Source organism: Eucyclogobius newberryi, unplaced genomic scaffold (genome assembly GCF_026437365.1).
Source record: "Eucyclogobius newberryi isolate DKJ021-1_F unplaced genomic scaffold, fEucNew1.0.hap1 SCAF_2, whole genome shotgun sequence".
NCBI classification, from domain to species: Eukaryota; Metazoa; Chordata; class Actinopteri; order Gobiiformes; family Gobiidae; genus Eucyclogobius; species Eucyclogobius newberryi.
The window spans coordinates 2,753,514-2,765,377 of record NW_027315834.1 but is presented as its reverse complement, the minus strand read 5'-3'; the positions used below and the strand labels follow the sequence as shown (position 1 = coordinate 2,765,377).

The window sequence follows — 11,864 nt, the reverse complement described above, 5'->3', positions numbered from 1 at the left end:
AGAACCTTTCAGAAGCATCCGCCTGCTCGCTGCTAGACTAGAACCTTTTAGAAGCATCCGCCTGCTTGCTGCTAGACTAGAACCTTTTAGAAGCATCCGCCTGTTCGCTGCTAGACTAGAACCTTTCAGAAGCATCCGCCTGCTCGCTGCTAGACTAGAACCTTTCAGAAGCATCCGCCCGCTCGCTGCTAGACTAGAACCTTTCAGAAGCATCCGCCCGCTCGCTGCTAGACTAGAACCTTTCAGAAGCATCCGCCTGCTCGCTGCTGGACTAGAACCTTTCAGAAGCATCCGCCCGCTCGCTGCTAGACTAGAACCTTTCAGAAGCATCCGCCCGCTCGCTGCTAGACTAGAACCTTTCAGAAGCATCCGCCTGCTTGCTGCTAGACTAGAACCTTTTAGAAGCATCCGCCTGTTCGCTGCTAGACTAGAACCTTTCAGAAGCATCCGCCCGCTCGCTGCTAGACTAGAACCTTTCAGAAGCATCCGCCTGCTTGCTGCTAGACTAGAACCTTTTAGAAGCATCCGCCTGTTCGCTGCTAGACTAGAACCTTTCAGAAGCATCCGCCCGCTCGCTGCTAGACTAGAACCTTTCAGAAGCATTCGCCTGCTTGCTGCTAGACTAGAACCTTTTAGAAGCATCCGCCTGTTCGCTGCTAGACTAGAACCTTTCAGAAGCATCCGCCCGCTCGCTGCTAGACTAGAACCTTTCAGAAGCATCCGCCTGCTTGCTGCTAGACTAGAACCTTTTAGAAGCATCCGCCTGTTCGCTGCTAGACTAGAACCTTTCAGAAGCATCCGCCCGCTCGCTGCTAGACTAGAACCTTTCAGAAGCATCCGCCTGCTTGCTGCTAGACTAGAACCTTTTAGAAGCATCCGCCTGTTCGCTGCTAGACTAGAACCTTTCAGAAGCATCCGCCCGCTCGCTGCTAGACTAGAACCATTCAGAAGCATCCGCCCGCTCGCTGCTAGACTAGAACCTTTTAGAAGCATCCGCCTGCTTGCTGCTAGACTAGAACCTTTTAGAAGCATCCGCCTGTTCGCTGCTAGACTAGAACCTTTCAGAAGCATCCGCCTGCTCGCTGCTAGACTAGAACCTTTCAGAAGCATCCGCCTGCTCGCTGCTAGACTAGAACCTTTTAGAAGCATCCGCCTGCTCGCTGCTAGACTAGAACCTTTTAGAAGCATCCGCCTGCTTGCTGCTAGACTAGAACCTTTTAGAAGCATCCGCCTGTTCGCTGCTAGACTAGAACCTTTCAGAAGCATCCGCCTGCTCGCTGCTAGACTAGAACCTTTTAGAAGCATCCGCCTGCTTGCTGCTAGACTAGAACCTTTCAGAAGCATCCGCCTGCTCGCTGCTAGACTAGAACCTTTAGAACCTCCAAGATGGATCCTCAGAAGGTCTGCTTTGTCAAACTTGCTAGAATCCATCTTTCTGCTGATTTGTTGCAGTCGGCTCAACTTGTGGAGCAGAAAGTAGAACGTGTATATTTTCCAACATTCATTTCGCCTTAATCTATATTAGCCAGTGTAAACTCTCTTTGGTCCAGGAGGTTTCAAAGGTTAGTCATCTGGACAATGTTTCTGAAATGGCTTAAGATAGAAGTTGAAACATCTCAATTTAAAAACACAGTTTAGATGATTTCCTCTGAGGCCTTTTACTACCACATAGACTATAATGCTTTATTATTGTAGCATACTGTTGTGCAGCTGATTGGCCTCTCTCCTCTTCACGCTCGCCACATTCACTTGAACAGCGCTGTGAGGTCACTCGGGCTTACTCCAGGTCAGAGGTGAATCAGCCTCAAACAACTCCACAACATCAGAGTAAGTAGGTCAACTTTGTGAAATGTGTAAATCAAGCCAATAAATGTTTGAACTGTGAGCAGCGTCTTATGGATGTCACTGGATGAAATGAAAGACGGGATTACTACAGTTTTCCTCAAACGTAAGGACATATCATGAATGTGCCGTCTTGTTTTTGTTTGAGCATGAATCCTTTCCTAAAACATACACATCTTTATTGTAGTAGTATGTTGATGTTTTTTGAGTCTCCAGGTTCACTCTTGGTTTAAAGTGAAGTTAGTCCAAAAGATTACAAAACGTTGTGTTCACTTGAGCATACAACATTCTAGAATCCCTTCAGTTTGACTCTCTGTTTCACATTTCTTCTGTGTTTAATGGATGGCGCTCACATTTCCTTCAGCCTGATCACTATTTTTGAAACAGCCATTCATAAATGAGCTAAAAAGAACATTCACTTTTATGCTTCAAGGACCTAAATTCGTAGAACTTTTTAACTCATTGACATACAGTACATTTGAACCAGTATATTTTCAAATGTAGATTAAAAAAAAGAAAATAATTATTCATGCTAAGAAAAAAGTATTCATGCTAAAGTAATTTTCCAAAAAATCATCCCACATTGATTGAGCTTTATATTTGTATTAGACCTTGATCAAAGCTTGATCAAACATTTTCAATAAACAGTTTTATTAACTGCAATACAACTCATGAAGTGTCCCGCCTTCAATGCCCCTGTGGAGGATTTAATTTGAGCCGCACTAAAAGAGGCTCAGAGACTGAGCAGCTGAGCATCGATATGACATTCCCAAAAACACCCTGAAGGTGTCGGGCATTGAAGCATCACATTGGATGCCAGAGGTGGGGATAAACAAAGACAGACCTACTGGACTGATGTCCTTAAGGCCACAGAGTCCCCAGGCTCCAACGGGAGCTTTGACCTTTCCTGTTACTTATGAGTGTCTTCACACAACTAACAAGCATTAAATACATCTGGGGCCCTCACACAGGCTTGAATACATCGGCTGTGAGTTTAGACTGACGCTGAGCTCACTGTATTATCACACCCCGAAGACGGTGTGTTCTGATTGTATCCAACACTCATGAAACCAAGTGAGAGCCTGATATTCATCATTTGGATATGAACTGCACACTTTCTCGTGAATACTCCCTGTCTCTGCTGTTTGTTCAAGGCAGGGAAACAGATCTGACTTCAGCTTGGATTCAAATGAGGACTGGTGGTAAAGCTGTTGGGACTGGTACATACTGGTGGTAAAGCTGTTGGGACTGGTACATACTGGTGGTAAAGCTGTTGGGACTGGTACACACTGGTGGTAAAGCTGTTGGGACTGGTACATACTGGTAGTAAAGCTGTTGGGACTGGTACACACTGGTGGTAAAGCTGTTGGGACTGGTACACACTGGTGGTAAAGCTGTTGGGACGGGTACATACTGGTGGTAAAGCTGTTGGGACTGGTACACACTGGTGGTAAAGCTGTTGGGACTGGTACATACTGGTGGTAAAGCTGTTGGGACTGGTACACACTGGTGGTAAAGCTGTTGGGACTGGTACATACTGGTGGTAAAGCTGTTGGGACTGGTACACACTGGTGGTAAAGCTGTTGGGACTGGTACATACTGGTGGTAAAGCTGTTGGGACGGGTACATACTGGTGGTAAAGCTGTTGGGACGAGAACATACTGGTGTCTCAGAGTATGTGGAGGACATCGATGCACCTCCATCTGGAGGTACATCAGGAACATAATTTGAGTCCTTTTGAACCTGAGCTGAAGTCGTTCATGTGGCCCGAGCCTCATGAAACATAAACTAGCACAAATTTAACGTCTTCTCTGTCAACTAAAGTGAAATTACCTTTTCAAATTAGAACATGAAGCCATTATATAAGTCCAAAGATGTGCTTTTCAGCTTAAATAGCAAGTTTGATGATCAAATTGCAAACAAGTAATTTGTAGATTTCTATTTTGGATATTTCTTTCAAAAACAATGAATCTTCCATAAAGTTTCATAGGTCTCTGCCCGCCACCTGAAATGGACATCATCAAATTCTTGACATGAATGCAACCTATTGTATGATCTAGATGATAGATCATACAATAGATGATGATCTAGTTTAATGATGATCTAATAATGGACGGTTGCACGTGTATAGGTCTGAGCTGACCTGGTAGTTGGCCATCTCGATGAGCTGCTCCATGTCCTTGTCTGGGTGTCTCTGCTTGAGCTCCTTCAGTGTCCTGGCCATGTCCCGCCTGGCCTCGTCCTCCTCGTCTTTGGCCCCGCCCTCCTCCATCAGGCCGTCCGTGCCGTGGCAGTTCAGAGCCATCTGCCCGTCCAGCTCTAACATGTCCATCTTAGTGAAGCCACCCAGAGCCCCGCCCCCGCCATGTAACGCGTCCCCGCCCTCAGACTCGATGATGATGCCACGTTTCTTGTCGGCACGGTAACGCTTGCGGACATATTTGTAAATCAGCAGGCGGCGGTCGGCCACCCAGGCCTGGACCACGCACAGAGGGAAGAACAGGAAGGTGAGGACCGCCTCCCACACCTGCGAGAAAGAAGAGAGAGCAGGGAGCGCAGAGAGAGAGCAGAGTGAGCAGTGAGGGGAGAGCAGAGAGAGAGCAGAGAGAGAGCAGAGTGAGCAGTGAGGGGAGAGCAGAGAGAGAGCAGAGAGAGAGCAGAGTGAGCAGTGAGGGGAGAGCAGAGAGAGCAGTGAGGGGAGAGCAGAGAGAGAGCAGAGAGAGAGCAGAGTGAGCAGTGAGGGGAGAGCAGAGAGAGAGCAGAGAGAGAGCAGAGTGAGCAGTGAGGGGAGAGCAGAGAGAGAGCAGAGAGAGAGCAGAGTGAGCAGTGAGGGGAGAGCAGAGAGAGCAGTGAGGGGAGAGCAGAGAGAGAGCAGAGAGAGAGCAGAGTGAGCAGTGAGGGGAGAGCAGAGAGAGAGCAGAGAGAGAGCAGAGTGAGCAGTGAGGGGAGAGCAGAGAGAGAGCAGAGAGAGAGCAGAGTGAGCAGTGAGGGGAGAGCAGAGAGAGCAGTGAGGGGAGAGCAGAGTGAGCAGTGAGGGGAGAGCAGAGAGAGAAGAGAGAGAGCAGACAAAGCAGAGAGAGCAGAGAGAACAGACAGAGAGCAGAGAGCGAGCAGAGTGAGCAGTGAGGAGAGAGCAGAGTTACACTGTGGGTCCACACTGAGAGAGCACACACACACAAACCTCGCCTATTTGTCCCCAGTTTGACCATTTTTGTCAAGTTTATGATTGTACTTCCTGGTTAGACATGATCACATGACCTCGCAATCATAAAGTGAAGAAGCTTTATTCTGTTGAATGATCATTTAAACTGTCAGAAAAGTGTGCCTTGAGTTTGAACTGTGATGTCATCAATGGTACGTCGCACATTGATGACATCACCACTACTTCCTGTCATCTTTTATTCTTCAAAATGTCTTCACAAACTGCAACTTAACTATGTAAATCTATGATAAATATTTACCACAGGCTCAATACAGGTGATACAAGAGAACCTGCACATAGACTTTAACTATTTAAAACTACCTACAGTACTTAAAGAAGAAGGTTAAAGGTCATGGACACAGTCTGATCGAGCATAACAAACGTGACAGCAGGTGAAGATTGAACTGTTCGACTGATCTAGAGAAAGCAGACATACATCTGAAGGAGAAAGAGTGTGTTTTAAACTTCCTATAAGTTATCTGTCCTTTTCCTCTGTATTTACCTGCGTTGCAACAAGGAAATTTCCCCATGTGTGGACAATAAAGGAATATCTTATCATATCTTAAAGCAGGGCAGGCGAGCCGCTTTTATACACAACAGTTTCTCTTATCGCTTCTATAACTGACGCACGATTTCATTTTCGGTTCTGGTACAAATCAGTTTTTTGTCCCGTTCACAGCAAATGTGTGTTTAATAAAAGCAGTGATGTGGGATGACTCCACTGCACAGCTGTGTCTGTGTGAAGACAGCGGTTGCCATGGAAAAAGAAGTGACCATGACACATGGCCAAAGGGCGTCCCACCAGGATCAACCAGCTCACGGTGGCTCCCAGAGGACAGCAATGGATCAGGCTAATGTTCAGTCAGGCAGTGGACATCCAAGCACACGGATCAGCTGCCATGGTATGGCCCCTGATCATTAGTGGCCCCCAGAGCACTCCAAAGTCTGCGCCAGAGCCAGCCGAGGCGAGCCCAAACTCCAGTCCCTGAGTCAACAAGACGCTCCCAGTCCCCGTGTCACTCACAACTTGTCCAGGCACACCAAGGGAAACGGCCCCCGGCACAGAGGACCACAGTCATGAGGCTCTCAAGCTAGCCATGCAGCTAGTCATGCAGCTAGCCATGGCATGGAGGGGCGACAGGGGCATGGCGGGGACAGAGGTATGGCGGGGACAGAAGCATGACGGAGACAGAGGCATGGCGGGGACAGAAGCATGACGGAGACAGAGGCATGGCGGGGACAGAAGCATGGCGGGGACAGAGGTATGGCGGGGACAGAAGCATGGCGGGGACAGAGGTATGGCGGGGACAGAAGCATGGCGGGGACAGAAGCATGACGGAGACAGAGGCATGGCGGGGACAGAAGCATGGCGGGGACAGAGGCATGGCGGGGATAGAGGCATGGCGGGGACAGAAGCATGGCGGGGACAGAAGCATGGCGGGGACAGAAGCATGACGGAGACAGAGGCATGGCGGGGACAGAAGCATGGCGGGGACAGAGGCATGGCGGGGACAGAGGTATGGCGGGGACAGAAGCATGACGGAGACAGAGGCATGGCGGGGACAGAAGCATGGCGGGGACAGAGGTATGGCGGGGACAGAAGCATGACGGAGACAGAGGCATGGCGGGGACAGAAGCATGGCGGGGATAGAGGCATGGCGGGGACAGAAGCATGGCGGGGACAGAGGCATGGCGGGGACAGAGGCATGGCGGGGACAGAGGCATGGCGGGGACAGAGGTATGACGGGGACAGAAGCATGACGGAGACAGAGGCATGGCGGGGACAGAAGCATGGCGGGGACAGAGGTATGGCGGGGACAGAAGCATGGCGGGGACAGAGGCATGGCGGGGACAGAGGCATGGCGGGGACAGAGGCATGGCGGGGACAGAAGCATGGCGGGGACAGAGGCATGGCGGGGATAGAGGCATGGCGGGGACAGAAGCATGGCGGGGACAGAGGCATGGCGGGGACAGAGGCATGGCGGGGACAGAGGCATGGCGGGGACAGAAGCATGGCGGGGACAGAGACATGGCGGGGACAGAGGCATGGCGGGGACAGAAGCATGGCGGGGACAGAGACATGGCGGGGACAGAAGCATGGCGGGGACAGAGGCATGGCGGGGACAGAGGCATGGCGGGGACAGAGACAAGGCGGGGACAGTGGTGCTCACCTCCACCTCTCCAGGCGAGAAGACGCTCAGGATGAGGTAGAGCCAGATATAAGCGAAGATGCTCCAGGCCGCCGTGACGAAGAAGACGCGCAGGTGTTTGATTTTGCGCGTCTCTCCGTCCGGGACGACGTACACGCACAGAGCGATGATGACAAACATGTTGAACGCAGCGCTGCCCACAATGGTGCTGGGCCCCAAGGAGCCCGCCTCGAAGTTATGGCCACACACCTGAGGGTCAAACAGAACTATAAGGAAGAATGCATTCAATCCAGTGTCACAGAGATCGGGATCTTTATACTTCACCCACAGAGATCAGGATCTTTATACTTCACCCACAGAGATCAGGATCTTTATACTTCACCCACAGAGATCAGGATCTTTATACTTCACCCACAGAGATCAGGATCTTTATACTTCACCCACAGAGATCAGGATCTTTATACTTCACCCACAGAGATCAGGATCTTTATACTTCACCCACAGAGATCAGGATCTTTATACTTCACCCACAGAGATCAGGATCTTTATACTTCACCCACAGAGATCAGGATGGCAGAACTCACCTCGATCACCGACAGCAGGATCTCTGGTGCACTTGACCCTAGGGCCATCAGGGTGAGGTTGGACACCGTCTCGTTCCAGATCCGGACTGTGGCTGTGGTGGTTTCTCCATTGGCTTTCTTAATGGTGATTTCCTTCTCTTGAGAGGTAATTACCTACATACAACAACCACAACATCCAAATGAATCAACGCATGTCCAGTACAGAACTCTTTGCTCTGTCTTGGAGGATCCAAAGGAGCAATACTTAATCACACCCATTGTCATAAATATACACAAAACAAAGCAGTTTTAAAACCAGATACTATGTGTTTCTTTGTGCAGGGTGCAGACCTCGATAGAAGACATGAAGCGGTCTGCGATGATGCTCATGCCAAGGAACATGTAGATCAGAGCCACAAAGTACACAATGGCCCTTGCCACTTTGTCCCCCACTGATGGGTTCTGTGGGTTCCACACAGGGAGAACCACACCTGGAACACAAGACACGGAACAAACGTTACCACAGCAACATAACTGATCTGCACTTAACTTTATTAAAGGTGGAATGGACGATTTTTTTCCAGCAATTTTTTTATCATATTTCCTCGTGGCGTGGATAAATCATTAGTCCTGCCACGTATCAATCATAAAACGCACCTATCGCTCACCTGCAGCCGCGTCAGGCTCGTCCCCACGTTTCAGCGTGTCTAAGCGCATGGATCTATCATAATATAGTTCCCTCAGTGTACGGGACAAAATGAAGACGGAGAAAGACAGTTCGAGCTGACGCAGAAGTGGACAGAAATCTACGGGAGACGAGAGATGTGATGTGATCCGTTGCGCTAATAAACAAACGCACGTGTGTGTTGTATCAGTCCACACGGGGGAGTGCGCATGCGCACTTCCGCCTGCGTTCTCAAATCGCCGAAAAATCGTCCATACCGCCTTTAAGGCTGAGAGGGCATTCCCGACATCTTTATCCTCCTAAAGAGCCAGTGGGCACCTCTTGCCCTCTGAGCCGGTGGGCACCTCTTGCCCTCTGAGCCGGTGGGCACCTCTTGCCCTCTGAGCAGGTGGGCACCTCTTGCCCTCTGAGCCGGTGGGCACCTCTTGCCCTCTGAGCAGGTGGGCACCTCTTGCCCTCTGAGCCGGTGGGCACCTCTTGCCCTCTGAGCCGGTGGGCACCTCTTGCCCTCTGAGCCGGTGGGCACCTCTTGCCCTCTGAGCAGGTGGGCATCTCTTGCCCTCTGAGCAGGTGGGCACCTCTTGCCCTCTGAGCTGGTGGGCACCTCTTGCCCTCTGAGCTGGTGGGCACCTCTTGCCCTCTGAGCAGGTGGGCACCTCTTGCCCTCTGAGCCGGTGGGCACCTCTTGCCCTCTGAGCCGGTGGGCACCTCTTGCCCTCTGAGCCGGTGGGCACCTCTTGCCCTCTGAGCCGGTGGGCACCTCTTGCCCTCTGAGCCGGTGGGCACCTCTTGCCCTCTGAGCCGGTGGGCACCTCTTGCCCTCTGAGCCGGTGGGCACCTCTTGCCCTCTGAGCTGGTGGGCACCTCTTGGGCTCTGTGTTGTAATGCCCTGATCACCTCCAGGTGGTGCTGTGGGTGGTTGGAGTCATAGAGCAGGTTCTGGTCCGTGTGTGTGTTTCTTCTACACTTTTATCTGGAGCATGCGTCCTCTCCTCTGATCGTGGAACAATCTAGAAAGGTCAAGCGTTTCTCCTTAGCTCTTGTAAACCTGATTTCCGTGCTCTGAGAAGGCTTCCAGCTCTTGTTTCTTGATTTGTAGACTCACAAAGACTTGGAGCAGGACCTGAAAAGGAGGTCAAAGCCTTCTTCTCAAACTGCTCCTGAACAAGTTGGCCACGATGGGAGAGACCCTGGCACAGCTGTGAACCTGTGACGTTTATAGCCAGTGCAGACAAAAGACTCAATATCTGACTTCCAGTTTGTTCAGATTGGCTGGTTTTGTGGGGCTTGACGGAAAGAACCTAAAACGTCATTGTCAAACTATTGTGGCCAGCAAAATGTGTAGTTTATTATTATTTTCCAGCACAAAACTAGATTTATATCATGTTTATTGCGTGGTCGTTAGCATTTATGCTACTTAACCTAGCCAGGGTAGTAAAAAAAGGCAGTAAAAGTGATCATAGTGTTGGTACTTTGAAGTGTACATGTTGGTTTGAGATGACTGTGAGGAGACAAGTGATGTGAGAAACAAAGGCCATAGTGTCTGAGAGCCAGAGAGCGCTGAGCTCTGAGACGGGCTGCGAGTGCTGGAGCTGACAATGCCACGTCTCATTAGGGTCCCGTCATCTGCCTGCTCACTCCAGAGGCTCACATACACAGCCTCTCCAGTACGCGCTCATCTCTACGCAGTGGTGGAAGTAACAGCCGCCAAAATGATAACGCACAATTAAAACTGGAAGAAGAAATCGACAGGTTTGGACCCCACGTTCCTCCTGATGATGCTGCCTCAGATTGATGGCCACAGCCGCTGTAATCACACTTTCGGTCCAGCAGAAACTCCATTGGTTTAAAACGAGGGAAAAGTCTCGCAGCTAATCATTCTCTAAAGTCGACTGATTTGTGTAAAATGTCCAGTGTTCATGTGACAAACACTGATCCCCTGGGCGGCCTCAAAACGCCTCTTTAGTGTGTGTAGAACTTATTTTGTCTGGAGGCGGCAGCTCTGTGTCACTAATACAACCAGAAGAAGGATCCCGTCCTATGGCGACGCCCGGTCGGGCTTCGGGGGTGAACAGGACAAGTTCATTACAATCAGGGAACAGGATTTTCTACGTGTCATGTTTAAACCAAAATGGCCGACGCCCTGTCTGGTTTAGGGCGGAGCCATAATATAGCTTTTTGTTTATGTTGAGATGCTCTATGTATCTGTCAAGTTTAATTTGTCTACTTTAAAATTGACTCCGCCCCCTCCATTGGCATAATGTTTTTTGATTTTCAAGAGGGCGTTTCTTTGTTTTGTTGTTTTTTTAAATTCAATTTAGTTGAAAATTCACCATAGCAACGCCCGATGTTCTATTAAAAATCAAACTGATAATCATTCATTAGGTTAAGTTCGTACTGTTCTCGATGAATGCTGTGGGAGATGTCAAAAGATTATGACGTGTGACTTTCTCATTATCAGACGGTTTAGGGCAAGTTCTCATGTCAACTTTCATTTACGTGGAATGTTTTTGGTCAGAGCTCCGTTGCTGCGGTGTAAATACATTTTTGAGGTGGAGTTTTCACTAAAATTAGATGTAACGAAACATAATTTTCGATAGCAATTAGCCCTGTTTTAAATATTATATATATATATATATATATATCTAATTATAGGGCTACATAATAAACAGAAAAGTAGAGAGACAATGCTTTCTACGTTCATTATAGCAATATAATCAATAACGTACGGGGAAATATTTGATGTTTTTCATTTTTCAGGTATCAAAGTAACAAAAGTAATCAGTAATCTATGGATACTTAAAGTAATCCGTGTGGTAATTGGAGTGATAAATCATGTCATAAGTGTGTGGTGGGTGTGGTTTACCCTCCTGGCAGGGGTCTCCAGAGGCTGAGCAGTTCTTTGCAGACGCATGAATGTCTGTGGGACAGGACAGCAGCAGCAGGGCAGAGAGCAGGAGCAGGGCCATCTTTAGTCAGTCCACCAGGGGCCAGTCCAGAACCTGCCACACAAGACAACACAAGGGTCATCCTCACTCTGGACATCGTACACACACGTTAGAGCCAACATCCGCAACCACAAGTCACACTTACATTCTACAAGCAAATGTTTCCACTTCTCAATATTTCTGTGATTTTGGCTCCACAAACTTGTTCTATTTAAAAAAGTTAAAGTCTTTTAACTGTCAACAATCTTGTCTTTGGGGTTGAATAATGGCACAACCTTCTGAAGCTATTGAAACAAAATGATTTCACTTTTTTAAATTCATGATGATGATGAGGCCCATTCTTTAGTCATTTCCGTAGTGTAGGCCCAGAGTAAAGTGTCTTTTATGACAGTGAAACGTGCAATACAAATGGCGTTTACTGATGTACTTCACACTTTAGTCCCGCCTCACTGTGAAGCCCGGGTTTTTAAGGCG

At 49.0% G+C, this 11,864-nt stretch overlaps 1 protein-coding gene across 1 annotated transcript in view; it reads right to left on the bottom strand.

Moving 5' to 3' along the window:
- The window catches only part of LOC140367240 (sodium/calcium exchanger 1-like), a 75,440-nt gene extending 63,995 nt beyond the window's left edge, over nt 1-11,445 (bottom strand). The window contains exons 1-5 of the mRNA XM_072453607.1: nt 11,309-11,445; nt 8,109-8,248; nt 7,779-7,931; nt 7,216-7,443; nt 3,986-4,369 (exon numbers count right to left, since the gene is read on the bottom strand). Of these exons, the coding sequence (XP_072309708.1) occupies nt 3,986-4,369; nt 7,216-7,443; nt 7,779-7,931; nt 8,109-8,248; nt 11,309-11,411 (1,008 nt within the window). The 5' untranslated portion in view covers nt 11,412-11,445. The remainder of the gene's footprint in view (nt 1-3,985; nt 4,370-7,215; nt 7,444-7,778; nt 7,932-8,108; nt 8,249-11,308) is intronic.
- Between the last annotated feature and the right edge of the window lie 419 nt (nt 11,446-11,864).